Here is a 21,863-nt window from a genome sequence, read left to right on the forward strand (position 1 = left end):
ATAAACTGGACTTGATTTTATAATCACTAATGTTAAAAGAATAATATGGATGTATAATTTTTCATTTTCTGATAACATACCACTTTAAATGAAAGAACTGTACCCTACACCCAGGAGACTAGGGTCAAGCGATAATCATCTGGATCATTATATAAAGTACCTTCAGTGAGTCAGAGAACAATAAAGTCAAGTCCTTTTTATAAAATAGCCAACATGCGATAGAAACTATTTTTCTCGTTCCACAGATGAGGAAGTTGAGTCTCAGGTGTTTAAAGCCATTTGCTGGGAATTCCCTGGCGGTCCAGTGGTTAGGACTCGGGCTTTCACTGCCAGGGGCCCTGGATCAATCCCTGGTCGGGAAACTAAGATCCCGCAAGCTGCACGGTGTGGCCAGAAAACGAAACCAAACCAAACCAAAACACTCACTTGCTTAAATCAGTAGGGGAGCAGAAAACCAAGGGTAGGATTGCAGGCTTGCCTCTGCCTGTTCTGGGTGTTGGGGTTTGGAGAAGTGGAACTTTGGGGTTTTTCTGTGTATTATCAAACTTTTGAAATAAGATGTACTGATGAATTAATTATGTAATAAAAAAAAGCTAATTCAGCTTCTCAAATACACTTTGTAGATAGTGGGCCACAAACAAATCTAAGCTATCACTTTGTAAGGAGCCAAAACAGATTTGGGCAGGTGGCTGCTTGTACTCATGATTTAATCATCACACAAGTACCTATAACACATGGTTACTGTTAGGAATTAAAATGATACTATCATTTCTCCTAACTAGCTATAATCTATTTCTAGATAGAGCATAATGTTACATGATTCTTTATGGTGTAATACAAGTGAGCCAAAGATAAACTCTGTATATTGCTTCTATATTGTTTACTTCTTCACAGCAGACCGGGACCCATTAGCTCAAAGGTACCTATCCAACACGATAAATATAATTAACACAACTGTATGTTACATATGAAAGTAAAGAGAGTAAATCCTGAGAGTTCTCATCACACACAAAAATTTTTTTCTATTTATTTATGTATCTATATGAGATGATGGATGTTCACTAAACTTGTGCAAATAATCTCATGATGTATGTAAGTCAAATCATTATACTGTACACCTTAAACTTTTAGTGTTGTATGTCAATTCTATCTCAATAAAACTGGGGGGAGGAAGGAAATGCTACATTTCTTTACGAGGTAATCCAAAATAAAGGTGTCATTATCCCACCCAAATAAAAGAAATAAATGAAAACAGCCAGTTTCCCTCTAGCATCTGACTATTAAAATGCACAAAGGAAAAGAATAGCAAGACCTCCATCAAGGAACGTACCAAGAGGCAGTTTCAAAACTTGCCATTTGCACAGAAGTGTCCTGGAGTCACGAGGGAAGATGGTGCCCAGGACAGCTCTTGAGAGTGACACCTTGAGCAGGAGCTGTAGGATTGGTTTCGGGAGCCTGGGCTGAAGCCTCGACAGCTGATGGCTGAGGCCATTCAGGTCTCGGGACTGAGGTTAGAATGGGAGCGAGAGTGGTGGCTAAGCGTGGAGCCTGCGGCTTTGCTGGGCTTGGGGAACCGCAAAGAAAGGCTGTGTTTTCTCCATCCGGAGGCACGATGCTGAAACCATCGCTACTGCGTAAGAAGGAGGCGATTCCGTTCTCAGAGAAGATCTCAGGTGTCCAGGTTCCAAGAACCCTCTGCAGTGCTACCGCCCAAACCTGACTAGCCGTGGAAACGGTTTTTGGTCCATCAGCAAAACTCTTCCTCAGGCTGGGGTCGTCCTACCAACAAGAAGCGTTGTGTGTGCCTGTGTAAATAAACTGGCGATGCAGCATGGACACGGCTTCAGTTCCGCATGAGCCCCTCCCCGTCCCCAAGACCAGGGTGGACAAGGACACACGTTCTTTCCCAGCATCGAACCTGAAAAAACCGAAGGCAAGGACAACAGGCCACTAGATACGTTTCAGAAGGGTTATTTTAACAACACAAGCCAGTTCTGCTTGTGTTCCGGGTATTTTCCGGGTATGTCTGTGCTTCTATCACAGACATGTGCTATAGGGTGCACACCTGTGTAGTATGTGTGTGTGTGCGTGTGTGTTTTCTACCTGGCAGTTCCATTGGAAGAAGCCCCATGAACAAAGGTAAGGTGTGCCTGTTGCTTTCATTTTATTTATTTATTTCCTTTTTTTGAACATCTTTATTGGAGTATAATTGCTTTACAATGGTGTGTTAGTTTCTGCTTCATAACAAAGTGAATCCTTTTTTCATATACATATGTTCCCATACCTGCTGCTTTTATTTATTTTTAAAATGAATTTATTTTATTATTGGCTGTGTTGGGTCTTTGTGGCTTGCATGGGCTTTCTGTAGTTGCGGCGCTTCACATTGCAGTGGCTGCTCTTGTGGTGGAGCACGGGCTCTAGGTGTGCGGCCTTCAGTAGTTGTGGCACACAGGCTCAGTAGTTGTGGCGCACGGGCTTAGTTGCTCCGCGGCATGTGGGATCTTCCCGCAGGCAGACTCTTAACCACTGCGTCACCAGGGAAGCCCTACCTGCTTCTTTTAAATAAAGTGATTATCCTGGATCAGTGCTCAGGGACCACCACCTCCTGGCTTCAGGCAACACTCACCCAAGAGGCTCCCTTTCAGTGTTGAATTAGCTGGAACCAGAGTTCTCCCAAGGATGTTGAAGGTGACAAAATACACTTGAAGGCCACATCATCCGTCAGCTCTGAGCTGCGGAAGGAGCTATGATATGCTTTCCGCATCTTGGGGTGGGGGAGAGGGTGTGAGAAGAGCCCCATGCGGGCCTGGACAGTCTCCTCTTGTGTTACCTTCGCAGAGGTAGGCCCCTCCCCCTCCGCTAGCGTGGTTTCTGTCCCCAGGTGCCCTCCACAACAGGGAAGGTGGTGAACAGAACTGGGAGAGAAGCCGACGGTGCCCCGCTCCCTCTCCTCCATAAAGGCCTATGAGTAGTCACTGCAGAAGTGTCCCTTGGAGTCCTCCTTGTACCTGAGCTGGTCACCATGAATGGGCCTCAGGCCTGCTTTGAAACACACTGTTCTCCCATTCGAGACTCACACCACCCATCTTGCACATCTAGGTGGTCCCAATGGGGCAGTGTGCGGGGAGCATGGGTGCTGGGGGAGAGGGTGGAAGAGAACAGGTGGGTCTGTGTAAACCCCTCACGGGCACCTGGCAAACTTCTGAGATGTGCATGGCCTATGATGGTGACTCAGGGCTGTTACTGCATGAAAGGAGGCCTCCTGGGCATTCGGTCTGAATGGAGTTGGCTTAGCCGTTTCCATCAAATTTACTAACCCCATGTGACACAGAGAACAAATATGCAGAGGACTCACAACTTTATTGAAAATACAAAACATGCCCTAAAACAGTGGGTCAAGGCCTCTACTTCTATTTAATATACTTTGCAGGCATTTGGGGAACTGTTCTTGGTGGTGAGGTATGCAGAATTTGAAACTGGCTCAAAGGACCTTTGAAAAAAACTGTCATGGACACCATTTAAGAGGAAACTAGGGCTCCCGTAGGATCACCGATGGTTAGGGACCAGGCCATGCCGCATGAGGGCACCTACAGGGAAGCAAGTGTGGAAGAAGCCTGGGTGGAGAAAGCAACAGCATAGGAGGTAACGGCTGCATGGGCGTCATGTGTAGCATGGGTTGCACGTACCACAGGGGCGGCTCGGGCAGCATGGGCGGCACGGGCAGCATTGCTGGCATGGGGTGTACGGGCCACAAGAGCTGCACAGGTGGCATGGGTTGCACGGGTGGCATTGGTGGCATGGGGTGCACAGGCCACATAAGGTGTATGGGCGGCATGGGCGGCAAGGGCGGCATTGGTGGCACGGGCGGTCTGGGCAGCAGGGACAGGTCCATCAGCAGTGGCTCCAGAAGATCGCATAACGAATTCAGCTCCTGACGCGAGACGGCAGGGAAGGGCTCACAGAAGCTGACGACAACAGGGGGCACGGGGGGCACGTTCCTGAGCATTAGTGCCCTCTGATGTCTCCTCCACTTGGCCCTTTTACTCTTAAACCAAGCCTTCAAGCAGAGAGAAAAAGAGATTGATTAGTATATTGAGCATTTCATGTCAGACATGAAAAATTGCAGCAGGGAGCTCTCGGTGCCTTGAAGATTTGAAAGTGCATCAGGAGAAGCTATTTCCTTCTTGCTAAAGTATCTTAGGATATGTAGCTGAAGGCGCTCCCTTCAGCCGCCCTCCCCCGCAAGAGCGAGCACCGACTATGTGCCAGGCTCTGGATTGGCATATGGCTTTGTCTCTCCCCTCCCACCTTTTCTATTATTTCCCCCACTCTTACACGCAGGTGGAGCTGACCAACTGCACTCTGTCCCTGCTGTTATTACTGTGCCTGGGAGGTCTGCGTCCTGACAACTGACCGTCAGCTCCAGCTGCCACTAATCCCTACTCATTGGGCAGGTGTCACCTTAGTTATGGGGGAAGTTGAGCATAGGAAAAAGTGGGTGCCTTTTAAAATCATACTGAGGGGAACGGTCCCCATTTTGAAAAACCCATCTTTGGTTACAGTAAATAATCAATAGGAGTGGGTTGGATTTTTAAACAAAAGCTTTCCCCAAGGATGACTAAAAAGGGTCATTCATCCTCTGGAACCTTGGGATGGTTATAAAGAAGGAGATGGTATTGTGAGGGAGGTTTGGTCATGGGGGGCCCAGGGACTTTGTGGCTTGTCTTGCTGGACACCGGCGGAACTGAAGCCCTGGACACTGCCTTAATATTAGACTATAGGGGTAACGAATGCTTAGACGAACTCAGCCCAAATTTACTAAAACTCTTAAAATCTTTGCCCAGACAAGAGTTTGGGGGGAAAGAGGCATACCATTGTCACCTCTGTCAATTCTGCACTCTCCAACCTGCCCCACCCTCCAAACCTTCCTGGGCTCAGGACCAGGTCAGCTCACTCCGCTCTGGCTACAGTTGCAGGGCCTTGGAGCAGAGCCTCTGGTGCCCAGCAAGGTTGCGCCCTCTAGGAGCTGCTAATCAACCAGGAGATCCCCATCCTGTCCCTTATGCTTAAGTCAAGAGGGTGCAACCTGCATTTTAGGAAGACAGCCGACAACCACGTGAGTGAGGGGTCACAAAACGGCTCCCCCCTAAATATCTGCCAACTATTAACAACTGAAAGTAAAACCTGTCCTGTGGACTCCACTGCTCCCTCAGCATCTGTTAATGGAATTGTGCCATATTTAGTATTTTTGGATGTTTCCACTCGGCAAATTTTACATGAGACCAAGGGCCTCCTCTCTCTGTCGCCCCATCTTCCCTCTCCCATCTTAGTATTTGGGTCCTTCTGCTGCATGAATATGTAGTCGAGAAAAGCCAGTGTAATAGAGCTCATTTTGGGGGGTTCGAGTGTACCAATGGTCAAATCTGCATAAATATAAGCAATGTGCAAAGCTGGCTATGTGAGGTTCAGGCTGACACTACTTCCATATTTCCAATACTGGTTTCATAAAACAGCTCCTACTGTCCTTGCAAACCAAGGGAGGGTGTCCATTAAATGTTTCTTTGGGACGCTCATGCTGTAGAGTTTGGAAATAGATGAAAACATTCTCCCGTCTTCTTCATTTGTTTCTTCTTGCTCCTTTTCCCTTCAGAACTCCATTAAGAGACCACTACGTAAGCCCAGGAGAAGCAAGCCACCAAAACTTCAGTTTCTCTTTTCCTCTGAGCTTGCTTTGCCTGCTTGAGAAAGCAGAGGCCTGCGCCTCCCAAGCCCTGGCCAGACCTGACTGTGAGCCCAGCCCGTGGCCTTAGGCCGCCAGCACTGCTTTCCAGACCCCACCACCAGCTCTGCAGCCCGTGTCCATCACTGCCCTCACACACGCTCTCTGCAGCAAAGCTAGTGAACCCGTCCTGATTCTTCTGTTTCTCTCTTTCTTTCTTTTCTTCTTCTTTCCCCCCACAAATACTCCTTGGATTTAACTTAGGCTTTTCTATAGTCTCAAATAATCACTCCTGATCCTTTGACTCACAAACTAGTCATCACTGGAAGAGCATATGTATTTCACCTTACCACAGGTAAGAATCCTGCCTGAACTAAGAGTCATCCTCCACTGCCAACAAATTCCACACACCCCATCTCTTCGTAACAGTACCACGAAAAGGAAGAAAAGCCTCAGGTGTCAGAAATTCCTCAAGAGACTATTCACGAATGCATTCGGTAGTCTCAAAACTTTGAACGTGTGAGGAATCCTCACGGCGTACGTTCCACTCTGTATAACTCTTGCCTAACTTCCACCTTTCTCAGGTCGGTGGAACTTTGTTTGAAATTGTTGTTTTAGTTTGTTTTGTTCTTTAGACATATGTCAAAGGTTGCAACTCGCCCTCCCACCTGCACTATAATGCAAAACCTACTATGTTAGCAACGCTTTCAGGCTGGCATAGCAAAGAATTCCAGAAAATGAGGATTTAGGGCTGCCACTCTCTCCACTACTTTACCAAACACTTAGAAACTCCAGCAGGAGAGGGCCTCTCTCCCATGGGGCTGTGTGTGTCGCGGGGAGGGGACCTCTTCTCCTCAGCCCTTGGGCTGGAAGCGCAGATCAGCCCTGGGGGATCCCTGTCGGGGCTGCCATGAGCTGGGCACCCTTGTTTTCCTACCTCAGACGTTTGTAGTTGCTGGGAGCCCCTACTTGGTCTACACCAGGCTGGGCCTTACGTGGCAGCACTGGGCACGGGGCCTCTGGCTTTCTTCCCCAGGACACTGCCAGGCTCTCATGGGCTGATCCTGGCCTAGGCTGTCCCCAGGCAAGGACGTATGCACCCCCAACAAGTGACCACCTACTGTACAGACACCCGCCAGTGAGGGGGCCTCTCACCTCCTGCCCTCCTAGACGCAACTGCTTGTTCCCAGCGGATGTCACCTGGAACGGGGTCCAGGCACGGAGGCTGTTGTACAAGGGCTTCTGAGGCCACCTCAGTTGGGGGGAAGCTCACCGTTTTCCCCGCCTGGACTGACCTGGGCGCCAGCCAGGCCGCTCCAGCCCTCAGCCCCCAGCTGTGTCTCCTGCACAGGGTCCCGTGCAGGATTGTGAGGCGGGGGTGGCGAGGAAGAGCCCTGAGTGGGTGCTGGAGAAGAAGGGCACCCCGGGCGTCAGGGCAAGGAAGCCAGACCTGCCCCTCAGCACACTGGCAGCAGCTCAAGCCCTGCCCTAGGCAGCGAGCTGCCTCCAGTGGGACAGCTCGGGGACCCAAAGCCTATGAGCTGTGCCACCCAGCCCGGGCCCTCGCCTCTGGAAAGTGTTCGACATCCAAGTGCCTCCTTCATCCGCTGACAAAATGGTGTTTTACAAAAGTTCTAAAAGATTCTAAAGTCCTAAAAGTATTTTCTTCGCTAACCAAAGTTCTGAGAGCATCTTAGTTTGTTCTGAAAGCAAGAAACCACTCTCTGTGGAAAAGATAACAAAAGAACAGCTGCGGGAGGAGCACACTTGGACTCTACGCTCTCCCCTCCGCATCAGCGTCAGCGTAACGAAACATACATCAGTTGCTCGTCTGTTGTGTGCTGAGTGTGAATTATCCCCTCACTCCGATGCCTAAGTATTCATATATTCACTCCTTATGCAAAGCATTTATGCCTGGTTTTAAATAATTTAATATAGTTGGGCTCCTCGGTGCATTAATTTGAATAATTGCCACTTCAGACTTAACCTCAGTGTGACTCCACACAGAAGTGGTACCTAAAGGACGCCAGTGTTAGAAGGAATTGAACGTGTGTGTGTAGAATTGAGAGACATATATGTTTATATAGGTATAGTTTATACAAAGGTATATACATATATATATATTTATATATTCACCTGTATATACAGGGAATAATATACTATGGTAGGTTTTTTTTCTTTTAGGAAATTAAAATCTTCTCGTTATGGGCAATTTCCAAAACCTGGGGTTTACTTTTCCCATTTACCTCCAACCGAGACCCCAAAGTTCAACCCTTATTTCCCAAACGTGGAAACAGCTACAAAAACAAACTGACATGAGAATGTCCAGGACAAAGGTGTCCAAGTCCCAAACCAGGTTTTAGAATGGCTGCCCTGCCAAGGTGCTTTTTTCAGGTTTACTGACCTTCACTTTGTCTTCAGTCACACCCATGCACCTTGTAAGCTCCTGTCTGAGGGGAGAAAATTGGAAGTGTTCAGCATTGGGGGTTGCGGAAGAAACTGAATATAGGATGCTATTTCATCCTTTAAAAAAATTTCTTTTCTGGAAAATGTCAGTCACTTATTTTAAGAACCAATTTCTGCAGTACGAAAACTCACACATTTTCAGGTTATACAGTGAAAATAAGTTGACAAAGCATTTAAGGAAAGCCAAGTCTCATTAGTAAAGGAGGCACAGTTCCCAAAAACACATGAAATTCTAATCCAGTTTCTTTTAGTGTTACCAACTTCAAAAATGAATAAAAATCTCTGACAAAATATCTTTACTAACTTTCAATCATTGCTCTTGCCCATTTTATGATTAAATTAGACCTTAAAATAGCTCACTTGCTGGACCAATCTATCAGTGATGAACAGGTTGGAGTACGTCCTAGTAGATATGAAAGGACGGCACAAAATGCTGTTCATTCGCTGGTTGAGCTTATTTTTAAAAAAAATTTTATCACCAACTCCCCAGTGCCGACCTAGTACACTATTCTGTAATCTGTAGCTTGAGGCTTGCTTTAGAGACAGTTTTCTCACAAGAGCAAAATTTAAGGGAATGCAGAAAAATCACTAGTCAAGATAAATAATTTTCAAAACCACTACTTTAAAATACAAATATCAATGTAAATATAATCCATGAATAACTGATGATCAAAATTTCAGATAAAAGTAGATTCCAACTCTGCATTTGCTCCACCACGTCTTGGGCGACTCATTATTTATGTTAACCGGCGGCCCACAAAGCTCCCCAACGTGACTTATTCAAACACCGCACGGAAATATCGACCTCGATTCCCACCAGGCAGAGCCCCCGCCCCCGTCCTAGGCCCCGAGTGCGTCGGAAGGGCCGGGCCACCGCCAGGCCTTGGGGCTTTCAGATCCGGAGCCGAGGAGAGGGACTCGCGAGAGCGCCGCCTGCCACCCGCGCGGCAGCCCGCGCCACCCGAGACGCCTGCTTACCGCATGCGTGCGCTGGGGTACTGAGTGTACTGGAAAACGCGCTCCAGGTCCTGCACCTGCACGTGCGTGAACCTGGCGCGGGGGCCCCGCCGCTGCCCGTCTGCGGCCTCGGGACCCTCGACGGCGGCCCGCGGGGGCTGCTCCTCACCGCCCTGCTCTCCGCCTTCACCACCGTCCGCGGGGCCGGCGGCTCCGACGCTGACCTCGCAGCCTTCCTTTCCTTCTCCTTCATCTCCCGCCTCTTTCCCTTCCGCGGCTGCTCCCTGCTCCGGTTCGGACTGAGCCTTCTGCTCCTCTCCCCCCTCTCCGGGAGGCGACATCTCCGCGGGCTTCACCTCTGCAAGGGAGGAAACCCAAAGAGAAAGATCAGGCCGTCGAGTGAGCCCGGCTCTGGGGAGGGCCTGCGTCCGAGGGGGGTCCTGCCGTTCGCCTCGCCCTGGGAAAGTACCTTTCCTGGAATCCGTTAAAGCGAGTGCCCCACCCGCCACTGACCTTTCGCTTCTTCCCGCTCCTCTTCGACCCCCAGCTTGAAGAAGCGGGCAATGGCTGCAAACGTGACGTCATAGGCATCGTGGCTGCTCTGCGGCTGACGCTCCATGTCCCGACTGCTGTCGAGGAGGCTGTGAGCTTCAGCAGAGGCTGCTCCGGATCTCCTGAGACCCCCGGCTCACGACTCAAGGCTAGAGCGGTGGCCCACGATCTGGCACGTTAAGGCTCCTCTGGCGGCTGGTCCGGTTTCAGAGATTCTGGTATGACGCCCGCTGTGGGTTTACCACAGCCTGCTGGGGGTTGGGTTAGCTGATGTGCGCATGCGGCAGGGCGTCGGCCATCTAGGGGCCGTCTAAGGGGGCGCGGGCAGGGTGCGGAGGATGTTGCGCGCCGCCCAGGCGCTGGCAGGGAGCATGCGTGAGAGCAGAACTCCGGGTCCCAGGTTGCAACCTAGCTGACTAAGTACTCCGCACTTGGTCGGGCGCCTTCCCAGACCAAGGGGCTGTGCCCGTTTTGTGGAGGGTAAGAGAGAGACCTCACCCAAGCTCCATAGACCTTGGAGAAGCGTTTGGGGACTATCTCTTGACCGAGCCCTCCATATCCGGCAGCCAGTACCAAGAAGGGAACAGTAATCAAAGTAATACGGTCGCCCCTCGGTATCCGCGGGGGATTGGTTCCAGGACCCGCCGCGGATACCAAAATCGGCGGATGCTCAAGTCCCAGAGTCGGCCCTCCGCATCTGCTGATGCGAAACCCATGGCTATGGAGGGCCGCCTGTATATTTATTGAAATTTTTTTAAAAAAACACCAAAAACCTGTGTTTAAGTGGACCTGCAAGTTCAAAAGCCGTGTATTTGAAGGGTTGACCGTATTATTAGCTAGGAGTTTGCTTGCTCTGAATTTTTGCAATGAGGCTAAAGTTAGAGTCCACCATACTCCCCGGGTCTCCGGGAACAGGAGCTTGTTATGAGTATGCGGGGTGCTCAGATACACTACAGGGGTACAAACCAACCTAGCACACCCCTTAAGAAAGTCCATGGCCTGTAGATTTTTAGTAATGAATCCACATGAGATTGCAGAAGTTGAAACCTGCACAGTGCTTAGAGCATCTGAGAATGCATAAAGTGCAAGGGCTCCTCTTTGTCCTGGTTTTGACTATGGATAATGCAACTTCTGCGATGCGTCTGGCTATAGACCTTCTTCAAAAGCCTACTTGTTCCCTGTGCTGGGCGAGTGCTGTGGACCTGGTCGAATTCCTCCCTTTCCTGCTGCTGCCTCCTCCCCTTTTCCTCTAAACCTCCCTTTTCTAGAAATATCTTCCTGAGCTCTTGCTGTGGAATAAATAAAATTTATTTATTGTCAAATACAGAGAGCCAGACCAGATTGAGGGCCCTGAGATTCTTCCTACAAGGAGTGTTTTGTGGATGCTTCAGGATGTGTTAATATTCTAAATATTAAGACTAGCTTCTAAAAATGGACCCTATGCTTGACAATGTTTGTGAAGTATCTTAATTTTACCTGCACGACCACCATTCTCATTAACCCTATTTTATATCAGAAATTAAACTACGTTCATGGGCCCCAATTGTATCATGGACCCTAGTCACCTCATGTACTATGCCTAATAGATAACTACCCCCTGCCTCATGCTCCCAGAGAATGGGTAAGAAAACAGCTAAAATGTTTGGTTGGAGACTTCCCTGGTGGCACAGTGGTTGAGAATCTGCCTGCCAATGCAGGGGACATGGGTTTGATCCCTAGTCTGGGAAGATCCCACATGCTGTGGAGCAACTAAGCCCGTGAGCCACAACTACTGAGCCAACGTGCCACAACTACTGAAGCCCATGTGCCTAGAGCCCGTGCTCCGCAACAAGAGAAGCCACCACAATGAGAAGCCCACGCACCACAACAAAGAGTAGACCCCACTCACCACAACTAGAGAAAGGCCGCGTGCAGCAACGAAGACCCAACGCAGCCAAAATATAAATTAAAAAAAAAATGTTTGGTTGGCCAATTCACTCTCAAAAAGATGGTAAGAGATTACAATCTGACGGCCTCTGTCTTTGACCAAGATATTACCTTCTCAGGATAGCACTTCCTGGAGCCAAACTACTGACATCAGAAACCTTGCTTTCTCCCCACTTGCTACCTGGCTAACCTGAGTTACATATTCTCCCTTAGCCTTAGTTTCCTTATCTCCAAAATCGAGATAACAACAGTACCTAATTCTTGGGGTTGTTGTGAGGATTAATGGAGATAATTTTTAAAATCTTTATAAGTGACCATACCATGTTGCCTCCCATTTCCTTCCATCTTTTTAGTAATTATTTTTCATGAGGGCCCAGGAGAGAAGATAAAGATGGTTATCATCTGAGTGTTGGCAATGAAGAGAGGATATTTTCTTGTGAAAATAATGTCCCTGCCATGTCTTCTTGTACCTATATGTGCTTCAAGCAATAAACCTATATTGGCTGCTGCATGTAAAGGACAGCAATGTGGGAAGGCCTGTGAAAGCCAACCTGGCCATTGTGCTGGAGGTTCTCACAATCTGGGGAGGCAAACTGGCCCACCTAGGAGTAGGAGGACCCACAGTATGGAAGCAGACCTCCAAGCCCCACACCTTACTTACTCTGTGACCCTGGGCAAGGTAGCTGACCTCTTAGAGCTTCGGGTACCACATCTGTAGGATGGGGATCATGATGGTACCTGCTGTACCGTGTTGTGAAATTTACATGAAGGAATACAAATAAGGCCCATGCTGAGGGCTCAGATAACTTTAGCTGATGCTAGAGTTAAGGGGTCGGGACTGACTGCGGTCATTCTGCACAGGGGCCTGCACTGTGACTGAGGATGCTGGACACGGAGTGTCGCCCCTGCGCCTGAGTGGATATGAGAGTCTGTGGAGTGGCACAGAGCTGTGCTTGCTCAGGCTGGTGACACCATGTGGGTACTCACTGTGCACCAGGGCCTGGCCAATCGATCTTATAGCCGTCCCCTGAGGAGGGGGCCATCACTCTCTTTAGTTCCTAAGGGAAGAAGTGGAGGCTCGGAGAGGTCCAGTGACTTCCCTAAGGTTACATAGGTCAGTGGAAGAGGGCCAGGATTCAAACCGTTGAAGAGACTTTGTTCTTAGCAGCCCGTGGTAGAAGCAGATTTGGCTTTTTTTGCAGGGTGGTGGGGTTTCCCTTACACCTCACAGAGTGAGTCAAATTTTGGTAAATGCTAAGCAGGCCGTGCATGGAACTTCAGTTCAGGGAGGTAGTATGAGCAGCCCCAGGAGTGATCAAGTGTAAAGCTTGGCTTAGGGAACACCAACCCAAACAGGATGGCCAGGAGAATGAATGCATATGAGGTGCTGACCTTGAGAGGGAGCTGGAGGGGGAGCCTGGAGACAACTCTGTACTGGGTGGGAACTAAAGTTTAAAAGTTAGGTTGGGGTCCAATTTATGGAAGGAGTTAGAATGTCTGCATTTGGGATCATGGAAAACTGTAAGAGTTTTGTGCCGGGGGAGTGCCTTAATGAAAGCAGTGTTTTAGGATGTGTTTATAGGAAGGGAATCTCTAGGCTGGCTCTTGGTTCAGTTCATTGCAGTTACTGGGCCTGCGGAACAAGGTACAGATCCGGAGGGCTTACTTGGAGGCCACAGCTGGCTGTCAGCGGGATTGGGAGTCCCCTTGAATTTGAATGTAAAGTTCCGTGTGTATGGTGGCATTAGAATAGTGTGTGCACTTTTCATCAGAAAAAGTGGGACACAATACCCCTAACCACCCCCTCCCACCCAAAATAATAAGAAGAATAAATAATAACTAATGATAATAATCGGAAAGACCAAGGAATTGAGTAACGGAAGCAGTCTCTGGAGTTGCAGCATATGCATCTGGTTTTAGGGCACTTCTACTTTCCTGCTCATAGCAAGAGCTTTGGCCCTGAATTCTCACTACACGACACTGACAAGCCTTAGTGTCCCTGAGCCTTAGTTTCCCGAACTATAAACAACTATTACTCTTACTACTACTATTTGCTAAAATAAAGATAATCATCTCACGGAATTCTTATGAAGTCAGAATGAAGTATGGAAAGATACTCTATTAACTTTAATTGTGTATAAACATAAGGGGTGATTTATGTAATGGTTTATTTTTATTGAAGTATAGTTGAATTATAATGCTTTGTTGATTACTGCTGTACAGCAGAGTGACTCAGTTATACATATATATATATATATATATATATATATATATATATACACACATTCTTTTCCATTATGGTTTATCATAGGATATTGAATATAGTTCCCTGTGCTATACAGTAGGACCTTGTTGTTTATCCATTTTATATATACTAGCTTGCATCTGCTAATCGCAAACTCCCAATCCATCCCTGTCCCACCCCACCTTCCCCCTTGGCAGCCACCAGTCTTTTTTTTTTTTTAATGTTTAATTTTATTTATTTTTGGCTGAGTTGGGTTTTCGTTGCTGCACACGGGCTTTCTCCAGTTGCCGCGAGCGGGGGCTACTCTTCGTTGTGGTGCACGGGCTTCTCACTGCGGTGGATTTTCTTGTTGCGGAGCATGGGCTCTAGGCATGCGGGCTTCAGTAGTTGTGGCACGCGGGCTCTAGAGCGCAGGCTCGGTAGTTGTGGTGCACGGGCTTAGTTGCTCCAGGGCATGTGGGATCTTCCTGGACCAGGGGTCAAACCCGTGTCCCCTGCATTGGCAGGCAGATTCTCAACCACTGTGCCACCAGGGAAGTCCCACCAGTCTATTGTGTATGTCCCTGATTCTGTTTCTGTTTGATAGATAAGTTCATTTGTGTCATATTTTAGATTCCACATATGAGTGATATCATATGGTATTTGTCTCTCTGACTTACTTCACTTAGGATGATAATCTCTAGTTGCATTGTAATTGTTACTTGTGATAGGGGTTTTACTCATTTCTTTTGAAAAACACGTTTTATCATGAAAATATTCAAATATACACAACAATGGCAAGAGTACTGGAAGGGACTCCCATAAAAAGCATCACCCAGCTTCAGCATTTATCACGATCTTACCAAACTGTTTCATCTATCTTCTTTCCTTGCTCCCTCCCTCCCTGCTTCCCTCCCTCCCTTCTTCCCTCCCTTCCTTCTTTCTGTCCTTCTCTCTTCCTCCCCTCCCCACTCACTCTCCTCTTCTTGCTGTGCTGATTTAAAAGAAACTCAAGGCAACTTGTGTTTTCATCCCTGTATCTTTATGTGTCTCTGCGCTTTCTAAAAAATACAGTCTTTTTTCCTACATAACCAGAGTGCCATCCAGGCGCCTGAATGGTAATAATAATCCCTTGGCGCCATCACCCAGTCGCTTGTATTCTGAATTCCCTGATTGCCTCAAAAATGACTTCTTACAGTTGGTTTCTTTAGGATATAAGTTTTTCTGTGTCTACGCTGATAAAATAAAAGGAAAACTTGAGGGGGTGGGCATTTGCATATCTAATCCCAGCCTTAGAAAGCGGAGCAGGAAATTAAAGACAGCCCTGGATATATACTACTGCTGGTGGTTGTATGTGGCAATAAAAGTGATTCAGTGTTTGCATTCACTGCCCTATCTCAGGACAGCATGGACCCTTTGGGTTTGTTCCAAATCATTTGCAGACTAAATCCCAGTCCAGACACTGGGACAGTGCATCCCTTTGCTGTAACCAGGCATTAAGGGTAAAATTGCATGATTTTCCTTTAAATTCTGCCAGAGATATTAGGCCATTATGAGCAGCAAGCTTGTAGAACCACCGCTGTTCGTGGCTCCATGTGGTGAAGCATGAACCAGGCGTCTCGCTAAGGATGTCTTTACCTTAGGCAGCCTGGGCTCAAGCCTCAAGGGCTGCTCCCTGCAGCCACATTCTCTGCGGGCATCCTTCAGAGGGAAACCTTACGTGACATTCTTGAGCCTTGCTAGGACTGGGAAAAGCTATTTGCTTTTTTAGTTATTTCTTTTTATTTTTTTGGCTGCATTGGGTCTTCGTTGCTTCGTGCGGGCTTTGTCTAGTTGTGGCGAGCAGGGGCTACCTTTCGTTGCAGTGCGCGGGCTTCTCATTGCGGTGGCTTCTCTTGTTGCGGAGCATGGGCTGTAGGCGCGCAGGCATCAGTAGTTGTGGCACGCGGGCTCAGTACTTGTGGCTCGCCGGCTCTAGAGCGCAGGCTCAGTCGTTGTGGTGCAGGGGCTTATTTTCTCCGCGGCATGTGGGATCTTCCTGGACCAGGGCTTGAACCCGTGACCCCTGCACTGGCAGGCAGATTCTTAACCACCGTGCCACCAGGGAAGCCCAAGCTATTTGCTTTTACTCTACTCGATGGTAAAAGAAATGCAATGTGCTAATTCCTGTCAACTTTCAGATTTTTCAAGTTCTAGCTCAATCCCCATCTCTTGGAGGAAGCCACAGTACTGTCATCTTCTGAGCTCTTACTGCTCTTGAAATGGGACCAATTCATTGGATCCCTATCACACATTGCTTGCATTGCGAGTCAGTCTTAAATGTATGGAAGCATGAACGGTGTATGTATGTGTGTGTGTGTGTCCATGGGTGAATGTAATACGTAGGTATACGTATGTGTATTTTGTGACTTCTCAGTTACGGTGTAATCTGGCACTTGACACACTTCTTAGCATTCCCCACGCAGTACCCCAGAGCAGTGCTGTGTACGTAGCAGGCATTCAGTAAGGACTTGTTGATTGGTTGAAAGTGAATATAGAAGAAGGGTGGATGGCCTTGACTAAGGCCACTGAGCCTGGGGACTTTTACTAGCTGAGCTTGTCCAGTGTTGGCTCCATTCTCTTATTTTCCTCCCAGCCCATCTGGCAGTCCTGAGCGACAGACTCTGAGGTAGCAAAGATCTTCCCAGAAAGCCTCTAGCACTTAGCTGGTGGCCTTCCATGGGGGTGGAGAAACAGATCAGCAACGTGCTCTCCTCTGTGTCTGAAGCACTGTGTGTGGAGCTGCCCTGGAAGTCTGAATTGCAAAGGCTCTTCTCTCCTGTTTCTCTCTCCTTCTTCATAGTTATCATCCTTTTCCTCCCTATCATTAGTGTGTGTATGTGTCTGTGTGTGTGTATAATTTTTTAATTCATTGTCCATGTACTATAAATGAGGGCCAAAGAAAGACATAAGCAAGTCATGGAGAGAAAGAAAATACATGAGTTAAAGTCACATATATTCTGGAACAAGACAAATGCCACAGGTGAGTAACAAAGCAATAATATGGGAGTTCAAAGAAGGTAGATGTTACTTTCAATACAAACCTGGAAGCATACTTGAAGAAGTGGACTTAAAGATGACTCAGGTGTGCGTGGGAGTTCTTCTTTGCCTTCCCCAAAGAAACACTCAAGAACAAAAGTAACAGATTATCATTGTAATTTACATGGAGATGATGAAGAAAGCAAAACTAAAACAAATTAAACTGAACTATAACCTTGTCTAACATGCAAGGGTGATAATGAAAACTACCTTTTCAGTTTCTTATCCTATAATTTCTTTTACAAGTACTATATTCCACATACTGTAGATAGTGTGCAGAGTCCTGCTCTTTGTGTAATTTGAATTCATGCTAGATTATCTTGGCACTCAAAGGTTTAATTTCTAGGACACCAAAACTTCACAGACAGTAACTATACCCACCACTTAGCTCAATAGCTGATGGCGTGCAGGGGCAAAGCCTTTGTAGCCTGGTTTCCCAGGCCCTGGGCAGCAATTACATAAATGTTGATGCAAGTGAATATGAAGAAGGCATACAGACAATGAACTTAAAATGTTTGTACACCTTTTAAGGACCTATTCTTTTTTCTTTTTTTGCCTTGTACACTTTTTTTAACGTTTTTATTGGAGTATAATTGCTTTACAATGGTGTGTTAGTTTCTGCTTTATGACGAAGCGAATCAGTTATACGTATACATATATCCCCATATCTCCTCCCTCTTGCATCTCCCTCCCTCCCACCCTCCCTACCCCACCCCTCCAGGCGGTCACAAAGCACCCAGCTGATCTCCGTGTGCTATGCGGCTGCTTCGCACTAGCTATCTATTTTACATTTGGTAGTGTGTATATGTCCATGCCACTCTCTCGCTTGGTCCCAGCTTACCCTTCCCCCTCCCCGTATCCTCAAGTCCATTCTCTAGTAGGTCTGCATCTTTAGTCCCGTAAGAACCTATTCTTGAGGAATTGACTTCATATGTGCTTGAGTAGATGGATAGAGATCCATAATCAAATATATGTATATAGGTATAGTTTACACAAAGGTGTATACATATATATACAAACAGATATACATATGTGTGTGTATATATATACATATATGTGTGTGTGTATATATATATACATATATCTATATATCTCTTTGTTTAGACTCTACCTATATATATATTATTTACTGTAACCAAAGATGGGTTTTTCAAAATGGGGACCGTTCCCCTCAGTATGATTTTAAAAGGCACCCACTTTTTCCTATGCTCAACTTCCCCCATAACTAAGGTGACACCTGCCCAATGAGTAGGGATTACTGGCAGCTGGAGCTGACGGTCAGTTGTCAGGACGCAGACCTCCCAGGCACAGTAATAACAGCAGGGACAGAGTGCAGTTGGTCAGCTCCACCTGCGTGTAAGAGTGGGGGAAATAATAGAAAAGGTGGGAGGGGAGAGACAAAGCCATATGCCAATCCAGAGCCTGGCACATAGTCGGTGCTCGCTCTTGCGGGGGAGGGCGGCTGAAGGGAGCGCCTTCAGCTACATATCCTAAGATACTTTAGCAAGAAGGAAATAGCTTCTCCTGATGCACTTCCAAATCTTCAAGGCACCGAGAGCTCCCTGCTGCAATTTTTCATGTCTGACATGAAATGCCCAATATACTAATCAATCTCTTTTTCTCTCTGCTTGAAGGTTTGGTTTAAGAGTAGAAGGGCCAAGTGTCGGAGACATCAGAGGGCAGTAATGCTCAGAAACGTGCCCCACGTGCCCCCGGTCCTCCCTGCTGTCGTCAGCGTGTGTCGACCCTGCAGTGCCATTCTGCTTCAGGAGCTGGACTGGATCCACGTTTTTCTGGAGCAAGTGCCGCTGGAGCTGCCTCTGCTGCCCGTGCCGCCCATGCCACCCATGCCACCCAACCTGCCCGTGCCGCCTGAGCCACCCGTGCCACCCATGCCGCCCGTGCCACCTAACCTGCCCGTGCCACCCGTGCCACCTGAGCCACCTGTGCCACCCTTGCCACCCTTTCCTCCTATGCTGTTGCCACCTCCGCCCTGTCATCTTCCACACGTGCTTCACTGTTGGTGCCCGCATGTGGCATGGCGTCATTCCTTTCCATTGGAGATCCTTCAGCTGCCCCGACTTTCTATTGAATTGTGTCTGTGACGGTTTTTTCCAAAGGGCCTTTGAGCCAGTTTCAAATTCTGCATACCTCACCACCAAGAGCAGTTCCCCAAATGCCTGCCAAGTATATTAAATAGAAGTAGAGGCCTTGACCCACTGTTTTAGGGCATGTTTTGTATTTTCAATAAAGTTGTGAGTTCTCTGCAAATTTGTTCTCTGTGTCACATGGGGTTAGTAAATTTGATAGAAATGGCTAAGCCAACTCCATTCAGACCGAATGCCCAGGAGGCCTCCTTTCATGCAGTAACAGCCCTGAGTCACCATCATAGGCCATGCACATCTCAGAAGTTTGCCAGGTGCCCGTGTGGGGTTTACACAGACCCACCTGTTCTCTTCCACCCTCTCCCCCAGCACCCATGCTCCCCGCACGCTGCCCCATTGGGACCACCTAGATGTGCAAGACGGGTGGTGTGAGTCTCGAATGGAAGAACAGTGTGTTTCAAAGCAGGCCTGAGGCCCATTCATGGTGACCAGCTCAGGTACAAGGAGGACTCCAAGGGACACTTCTGCAGTGACTACTCATAGGGCTTTATGGAGGAGAGGGAGCGGGGCACCGTCGGCTTCTCTCCCAGTTCTGTTCACTGCCTTCCCTGTTGTGGAGGGCACGTGGGGACAGAAACCACGCTAGCGGAGGGGGAGGGGCCTACCTCTGCGAAGGTAACACAAGAGGAGACTGTCCAGGCCCGCATGGGGCTCTTCTCACCCCCTCTCCCCCACCCCCAGATGCGGAAAGCATATCATAGCTCCTTCCACAGCTCAGAGCTGACGGATGATGTGGCCTTCAAGTGTATTTTGTCACCTTCAACATCCTTGGGAGAACTCTGGTTCCAGCTAATTCAACACTGAAAGGGAACCTCTTGGGTGAGTGTTGCCTGAAGCCAGGAGGTGGTGGTCCCTGAGCACTGATCCAGGATAATCACTTTATTTAAAAGAAGCAGGTAGGGCTTCCCTGGTGACGCAGTGGTTAAGAGTCTGCCTGCGGGAAGATCCCACATGCCGCGGAGCAACTAAGCCCGTGAGCCACAACTACTGAGCCTGTGTGCCACAACTACTGAAGGCCGCACACCTAGAGCCCGTGCTCCACCACAAGAGCAGCCACTGCAATGTGAAGCGCCGCAACTACAGAAAGCCCGTGCAAGCCACAGAGACCCAACACAGCCAATGATAAAATAAATTCATTTTAAAAATAAAAATAAATAAAAGCAGCAGGTATGGGAACATATGTATATGTAAAACGGATCCACTTTGTTATGAAGCAGAAACTAACACACCATTGTAAAGCAATTATACTCCAATAAAGATGTTAAAAAAGAAATAAATAAATAAAATAAAAGCAACAGAAGCCCCACCTCAGATTCTAATTTTAATCCAGACTGAACAAACTGAAAGCTAACTGTATTAGCAAAGATGTTCCAAATGTAAAACAGTTTGTTATGTTATTAACAGAATTATTTACATGCATATTTACAAGCAGTCCTTTTGTACATAAGTTTTACTTTTAGTTAGTTGGAAAAAGATTTTTGACATTAGGTAAAAATATTACTAAAATAGGGTTGAGGTGGTACCACATTATAGTAAAGTATTAGAAAAGTGATTCTCAAGGTGTATCAATAATAAAGCAGATGAAAACTTGAGTGACAAAGATCTAGTAAACTTTTCTAGTAGAAAAGTCAATGCAACTCATGCTATAAAATGAAAGTGGTAAAGTCATATAAATAAAGCAGAATACTGTTATAGGCTTTATTTTTTAATAAATTTAAACCATAATTCAAAAAGAGTCATGTACCAAAATGTTCACTGCAGCTCTATTTACAATAGCCAGGACATGGAAGCAACCTAAGTGTCCATCAACAGATGAATGGGTAAAGAAGATGTGGCGCATATATACAATGGAATATTAGCCATAAAAAGAAACAAAATTGAGTTATTTGTAGTGAGGTGGATGGACCTAGAGTCTGTCATACAGAGTGAAGTAAGTCAGAAAGAGAAAAACAAATACCATATGCTCACACATATATATGGAATCTAAAAAAAAAATGGTCATGAAGAACCTAGGGGCAAGATGGGACTATAGACACCGACCTACTAGAGAATGGATTTGAGGACACGGGGAGCGGGAAGGGTAAGCTGGGACGAAGTGAGAGAGTGACATGGACACATATACACTATCAAACGTAAAATAGATAGCTAGTAGAAGCAGCTGCCTAGTACAGGGAGATCAGCTCGGTTCTTTGTGACCACCTAGAGGGGTGGGATAGGGAGGGTGGGAGGGAGGGAGATGCAAGAGGGAAGAGATATGGGGATATATGTATACGTATAACTGATTCGCTTCGTCATAAAGCAGAAACTAACACACCATTGTAAAGCAGTTATACTCCATTAAAGATGTTTAAAAAAATAAAATAAATTTATTTTATTTATTTATTTATTTTTGGCTGCATTGGGTCTTTGTTGCTGGGTGCGGTCTTTCTCTAGTTGCGCGAGCGGGGGCTACCCTTCGTTGCGGTGCGCTGGCTTCTCATTGTGGTGGCTTCTATTGTTGCGGAGCACGGGCTCTAGGTGTGCAGGCTTCAGTAGTTGTGGCATGCAGGCTTCAGAAGTTGTGGCACACGGGCTCAGTAGTTGTGGCTCGTGGGCTCTAGAGAGCAGGCTCAGTAGTTGTGGTGCATGGGCTTAGTTGCTCCGTGGCATGTGGGATCTTCCCAGACCAGAGATCGAAACTGTGTCCACCGCATTGGCAGGCGGATTCTCAACCACTGCACCACCAGGGAAGTCCTTGTTATAGGCTTTAGGGTAATGAGGTTAGGTGAAAAAAATG

The 21,863-nt window shown here is 47.3% G+C and overlaps 1 protein-coding gene and 1 non-coding gene across 2 annotated transcripts; one reads left to right on the top strand and one right to left on the bottom strand.

The window, feature by feature from the left end:
- Positions 1–3,287: 3,287 nt before the first annotated feature.
- On the bottom strand, positions 3,288–9,761 carry LOC141277567 (uncharacterized). The gene is made up of 4 exons (XM_073798874.1): positions 9,656–9,761; positions 9,164–9,500; positions 8,124–8,169; positions 3,288–4,057 (listed from the first exon to the last, which is right to left on the bottom strand). The coding sequence occupies exons 1-4, from the start codon at positions 9,759–9,761 to the stop codon at positions 3,557–3,559; spliced, it is 990 nt and encodes a 329-aa protein (XP_073654975.1). The 3' UTR covers positions 3,288–3,556.
- Positions 6,523–6,667, top strand: LOC117310486 (small Cajal body-specific RNA 20). Its single transcript, XR_004524630.1, has one exon.
- Positions 9,762–21,863: the final 12,102 nt, after the last annotated feature.

The sequence above is a fragment of the Tursiops truncatus genome, chromosome X (genome assembly GCF_011762595.2).
Source record: "Tursiops truncatus isolate mTurTru1 chromosome X, mTurTru1.mat.Y, whole genome shotgun sequence".
In the NCBI taxonomy this organism is placed as follows: domain Eukaryota; kingdom Metazoa; phylum Chordata; class Mammalia; order Artiodactyla; family Delphinidae; genus Tursiops; species Tursiops truncatus.

Coding starts and splice junctions, on each gene's coding strand:
- LOC141277567 (XM_073798874.1), bottom strand. CDS start 9,761: ATGGAGCGTCAGCCGCAGAGCAGCCACGATGCCTATGACGTCACGTTT. Junction 9,501..9,655: donor GGAGCGGGAAGAAGCGAAAG/GTCAGTGGCGGG, acceptor CCTCCCTTGCAG/AGGTGAAGCCCGCGGAGATG. Junction 4,058..8,123: donor TGACTGAAGACAAAGTGAAG/GTCAGTAAACCT, acceptor CTCTGCTTGAAG/GCTTGGTTTAAGAGTAAAAG.